General features: G+C 56.1%; 1 protein-coding gene across 1 annotated transcript; it reads right to left on the reverse strand.

Moving 5' to 3' along the window:
- Positions 1-838: 838 nt before the first annotated feature.
- On the reverse strand, positions 839-5,691 carry TMEM115 (transmembrane protein 115). The gene is made up of 2 exons (XM_036267335.1): positions 4,384-5,691; positions 839-1,613 (listed from the first exon to the last, which is right to left on the reverse strand). Exons 1-2 carry the CDS (start codon positions 5,232-5,234, stop codon positions 1,409-1,411), a joined length of 1,056 nt encoding a protein of 351 aa, XP_036123228.1. The 5' UTR covers positions 5,235-5,691; the 3' UTR covers positions 839-1,408.
- Positions 5,692-6,000: the final 309 nt, after the last annotated feature.

Here is a 6,000-nt window from a genome sequence, read left to right on the forward strand (position 1 = left end):
CCCGTGGACCAATGAGTCGTGGGTTCAGTTCCGGTCAAGGGCATATACTTTGGTTGTGGTTCGTCCCTGGCCCTGTTTGGGGTGGTGTGGGAGGCAGCCAGTCGATGTGTCTCTCTCACATTGATGTTTCTCTCTCTCCCTCTCCCTCCCACTATCTGAAGATAAATGGAAAAATATCCTTGGGTGAGGACTAAAAAAAAAGACGGAAAAGACTGGATGGGGAGATAGCCCAGAGTTAGAAATAGTTCTCGCTAATACCATCAGGATGAAAAAGGGGCTGCTGGACACCATGGGGATCCTGTCCCTGGCTGCTCACTGAGGGGATGAAGCTCTCCTAGCACACAAGCCCCAGGATCTGGCTGCTGAGCATCCCATGCCATCCAGGGCCCTAGAAAGCCCTAGGACTGTGGCTGTGAATGGTATAGCTGTGTGTCCTTTTAGTCTCCCAGCTGCCCACTGTGCTAGTTAGATCTGGACGATGACAAGATGGGAGCTGGGGATGGGCTGCCTCCTTAAGTGTCAAGCACCGAGTACTCCGGCTTGGAGGTGAGCCATGGGTAAGAACGATTCCTTATGATAGAGAAGCCCTTTGTCCTCAGATCCCCTGGCAAGGCCTCCCCTTCTGGGGATAGAAGGAAGAAAGAACATGAGTAAGGGTGTGAGGTGACAGCTTTGGAAAGTTGCTTGACAGTGGGCAGGGGGGAGAGAGAGTGGGGCAGTGGGCCTCTTATCCAGCTGGAGTTGCCATGGGGACTGAGCCCTTGAACCTAAAGTCCCTGTCTAATTTTGTAGTTGAGCATGATGAAAGGGCTGCACAAGGTGATCTGACAGCCCAAGAGTCATACCTCAAATAACTGCTTTATTGATACTGCACAGCTGGGCTCAGCTGCCCGCTCAAGTGGTCCTGTAGAAAATACCTGGGAGCTGTGGCTGTTCTGGCTTAGAAACAGCTGTGGCCACAGCAGAAGGAACCAGAAATTTTGATGTGAACATAGTCCTTCTGGGGGTAGGCAGGGATGTGCAGCCCTGTGCTGGCTCTTGCACTGGCTGACCCCCCAACATTTTTGGCAAATCTTTGCCTTGGCTCAGGGCTCTCGGCAACCGGTATCAGGTATGAGGGTTGGCCTAGAAGCTGTGGCACCAGTGTCCCTGCAGCCACTTGCTTGGGGCTGCCTACTGAGGTGCAGTCTTACCTCAGATGGCCTCAGCTGGCTGATGCTTTGGAGGCCCCATGCCTGACATAGTGGTTGTCTGGAGTTGGAACCAGGTCGCAAGAGTCCTGGGTAGTGTTGGCGAGAAGTAGCAGAAGGCTGTGGAAACCCCCGGCAGACCATCTTCCCTCTCCTCAGAGTAGCAGAGGGTATCAAGGGTATGTGGGAGAGGAGGTTACACTCGAGGTGGCCTGGAGTTACAGCTTCAGGGAAGCTGCCTCAAAGGTGATCAGGCTGGATTCTGGGGCAGCCCCCTTCCCTGGGAGTGTGGGGACCTTTTCTGAGGGTACAGGGCTGTCCACCTTGGCCCCAGCCTCCTCTTCATCGTCATCCATGCTTGGCCAGACAGACTGGTCCTCCACTTTCTTCAGTCGCTCGTTGAGGGCCTTCAGAGCCAGTTGCCTGGGGCCAGAGGAAAGATGACAGGTCACTCTGGGTTTGGACTTGGCTCATGCCCTACCTTCTTCCCCCGTGAAGCTGACTCCCCTCCCCTCAGTTTCCTCTCAGAAGAATTTTATGTTCCCTTCCCCATGCAGGCCCAGGGCTCTCCAGGGACTGGACCAGGGCCCACTGTACTATCAGAACGAGGAGCCAAAGGCTGTAAAGCCTTCCCTGCTAGGTAGGGCACCTCCAGGCTGAGAAGGCCAGCTGGGTATCTGCCAGAATGCCCATCACGTCAGCCCCAGGAATGGTTCTGAGGGTGGTGTCAGGGTGGGCAGAGCTGGTGCCCCAAGGCAGATGGGTGGAAGGGCAAGTCCCTGGACATACAAGTTTCTGCCTGGACACTGTTATCACTGGAGAGGAGGATTACCTGTCCCCCCACTCCTTGTTAGGGGTGCTTTGAGCCTCCTCACAAGGGTCTATGGGGGAGGCTGGGATTCAAGCAGCTGCCTTGGCTCTTAGCCTGGGAAGAAGGGTCAACTGGAGTAAGCCCACTCCTCCTAACCAATTCTAATATTCTCCTTCCCAGAAGAATCCCTAAAGCTACCAGGGCCCGTGTTAAAGTAGGGACACACTGAGTTCTTGCAGGAAGAGAGGAAGGAGAAACAGCCCACATAGGTAGGGCATAGGCAAAAGCCTCCTGGTTCTACTGGCAGATTTGGAGAACCCACTTCTGGGGGGAGGTGGGAAAGTTCACCAGAAGAAGGTATATATGCGCACTTGGTACCCTGGCCCACCAGGAGGTGGAATGCTCCCAGGTAACACTACCAACAGTGCTACTGTAGGCCTGATGCTTCAACCTCTTTGTGCCACCAGCATAGGGGACAGTTGGTATAGCCTTCCAAGTTCTAGCAGAGAACCGAAATCTCCATGTCAGGGAACATGGCAGGAGAGGCAACAATGACATGGGCACAAAAAGCCCCAGCACACTTCCATTCTTTCATCCAGACCGGCACATGGCAAGTTGGCATAGACGGGACAGTCTTCCTCTGCTGCTACCCAGGCTCCCATTTTGGAGACTGACTTGTCAATTCTGTCAAAGGCCTGCCAAGGTAAAGAGGTAGTGGCTTGCTAGTCACCTCCTCACAAGGGTAAGAGATAGGAAACATTGTAGCTCACTACTAGTAGCCCTTTGGGTCTGGGAGTGGCATGCAGCCAGATGTCAAAGTGGTTGGAGGAGTAACCCCATCCCCAAGTAAGTTCACAACCATCAGGCTACGCCAAGAATCTACCTCCCCTCCCCCCTGCTCCCAACCTGCCTCCACCTGTCCACTTTCTTGGGCCTGAGCAGAGGTGTTTGGAATGTCCAGGCAACCCTAACAATCCAAGACCTCTCACTGGCACTGGAGCTGCCACTGTGGCCTGGCCCCACCTGAAGAGCTCCGAGGACAGCTGTTTCTACTAGGCCCAGCCCTGCTGACTCCATTACCTCCGCTAGTTAAGGTTAAGACAGGCTACAGAGACACAAACTGTAGGGCCCACAATTGTGCCCTGCAGCACCTGCCACCTTGGACCGCAGTGATTTGTTGTGCTGCCAGCTGGAAACTCCTTCAAGAAAGGGATATATCCCACACTCAACTCCACAGCCCCAGTGGAGAGTAAGCACAGGGCTAACTCTTCAGCTGAATTCATAAAGCTGCCTGGAACCTATTCCACAGGTGAGCAAAAGCAGAAGCCTTTGACAAATGCAGAAAACAGGAACAAAGCCTGCTCCAGATTTCGCTGCACAAGTAACTGCTTCAAAAATACTCAAGATAATGTTGGAAACAGAGCTGTGACCACTCTGGTGAGGCCACAGACCTGGGAGAGAAAGAACTGGATTTAAAAGGATCTGTCCTGCCTTGGCCGGTGTGGCTCAGTGCTTAGAGGGTCATGGGTTCAATTCCAGTCAAGGGCACGTACCTGGGTTGCAGGGTTGATTTCAAGTGTGGGAGGCAACCAACTGATGTGTTTCTCTCACACTGATGTTTCCCCCTGCACCCCTTGATCTAAAAGTCAATGGAAAAAATATCCTTGAGTGAGGAATTAAAAAAAAAAAATCTGTCCTGCCCTGACCAAGGCACACTGAGTGAGTAACTCAGATGAGCCTCCTGATGGTGCAGATGGCTTGGTTTACAGATAATGAAAAGGTTGTTTTCATTCTCTGGAGTCACGTGGCCTGTCCCCTGGGTTTGGTAACACAGGTCTACCTGCAGGAGGGTGGGTGAAGTCTAGTAATATCAAGCTTCCCTCTCCGTAAGTGGCAGAGAAGTATAGTATATGAATTAAGGTCCAGGAAGAGGCCATGGTTCAGCAATTGGAAACTGAGGTGGCCCAGACTGCCTCTTAAGGATCTCAGGTCTCCTCTGTCCATCCCTCTCATAGACCAGCAGGTTGTTTCTGGTTTCCACAGAACCAATGTCTAGGATTCCAAGATTCTGAGACAAGGTCAGTTACGTGTACCTGGCTCTCCATTAGCCCCTCACACAGCACCAAAGGAAACTGGGCATTTCTTGAGACTTGTTAAGTGGCCTGAGTGGTGAGAAAAGCAATATTCCCTGAGGTTGGAAAGCACCTACTGGAGCCCAGACACCTACATGCTGAGTCTCAAGGCCACATGACTCCTTTGTGACTCTGCCCCAACACCCAACCCTTGGCCGCCATCCTATATACAGCAAGTACTCTGACAGATGGAATGTGACTTAATAAATACTCTCCTAGCTCGACAAGGTTTCAGAAGATTCCACAGTACCTTCTCCGCTCCGCGTCTTGAGGGTCTGTGCCTGGGAGGCTGATGGTGATGGAGGATGGGGCCCCCACGTCATAGCGCTTGACTGTCTTCTGGCAAATCTTTACCTTCACCAGGAGGCCGTGCACCAAGTTCGCCAACAGCCCCACCACGGGCTGCAGGATCTCAGGGAAAAAGGTGGCGAAAGCAAAGTGGTCGGCCATGTCCCCTCGGCCTCGGCTATGGCGCTGATAGAAGCGAAGATACACCCAACTGGAGAGCAGCCCAAAGCCATAGGAGGCCAGTGCCGGGCTCTGGAGCAGCGTGGCCAGCCGCAGCAGCAGCAGCAGCCCCAACAGCAGCATGGGCACCACGCTGATACGTACCTGGGGCACTCGAAGGACCACACAGTCCCCCATGGTTTGCTTCAGTGCCACCAGGACACCACCGAGGAAGCCCAGGGTGCCGTGGATGCGGATGGTGAAAAGGTACACCAAGTTGAAGGAAGCCATGTAAGTGAGAAGGTAGGCGAAGGCCCCCAGCAGCCCTACAGACACGTTCACCACTGAGAAGAAGATGAGCAGCTCCAAGGCCCCCCAGAGGGGCTCCAGCAAACGTCCAGCCACCACCACCGTGGCCAGGCTGATCGCCACGTCCCACACGTGCTGTTCCATCAGCCCATGGGTGGCCAGGGTCCAGATCCAGAAGTTGGGCGGAAAGAGGTAGCCTGGGGTGACCGCCAGGCAGCCAGTGTCCACGGCGAAGGAGAGCAGGTAGAGGAACAGTACCGCCGCGCACAGGGCCTTCACCACCACGCTGGCGCTGGCCAGGATGGCCCCCAAGTGCTGGCGGGCGCCCGGTAGGGCGCGCTGCATCTTCCCGGCGGGCGTCGGCCTGAGGGAAGGGTCTAGTGGACTAGGGGCCTCCCCGGGGCCTCGTCCCAGTCCGGCCCCGACGGGAGGCCCGGGTCCGGCCTAGTCACTGGCCTATGGCCCCGGTGAGGACGCCACTTCTGGTCGGGTCGAGTCCGGTTCCAAAGGGCCAGGCCGGGCCTGTTGCGGGGCCGGGGCCTAGGCCCCTCGCCGGGGCCCTGAAGGAAGGCCCTGGGCGGCTTCGGCCCGCCTGCCTGCCCGCCCCGTAGGCCCGGAGCCAGGCCGAGTGGGCTGGCGTTGATCTCAGGACTGGGCCTACTCCATCCACTCCGGGGTCCTGTGGCCCAGTCCACGCGGGACTGGAGCCTAGTTCCGGGCCCGAGTCAAGTCTGGTCAGCTCCGGTTCGGCCGGAGTCTTGGCTTCGACCGGACCTCCTCCTTTCTCAGGGGCCGACAAACAGGGTTGCTGCGCCTGCGCGTCCCGGGCGGCGGCGGGATGCCCTCTCAGCGTAGGTCTTCCGGGTCCGCGCCTGCTGGGACACCGAGTCCTCCGCCGAAGCGGGAAATTAGGGTTCCAGGTAGAACTACAAGTCCCAGAAGGCCGTGCGCCCGGGCCGCTCCTGTAGGTGGTGAGAGGAGGTGTGCTTGGGAATTGTAGTTTCCAGGACCGTTTTCCACCGATCCTCGGGCGATGGGCGTGGGTGACGGAGCATCGCTCACCTTGGGAAAGCGGCGGGTACCGGCGGCACCACAACTGCGTGCCACACAC

This window comes from Molossus molossus, unplaced genomic scaffold (assembly GCF_014108415.1).
Source record: "Molossus molossus isolate mMolMol1 unplaced genomic scaffold, mMolMol1.p scaffold_m16_p_18, whole genome shotgun sequence".
Lineage (NCBI taxonomy): Eukaryota > Metazoa > Chordata > Mammalia > Chiroptera > Molossidae > Molossus > Molossus molossus.

Bases quoted from the DNA above. Each gene is read 5' to 3' on its own strand.
- TMEM115 (XM_036267335.1), bottom strand. From the start codon at position 5,234: ATGCAGCGCGCCCTACCGGGCGCCCGCCAGCACTTGGGGGCCATCCTG. The intron at 1,614-4,383 runs GTACTGTGGAAT...CTCTGGCCCCAG, and splicing joins CAAGACGCGGAGCGGAGAAG to GCAACTGGCTCTGAAGGCCC.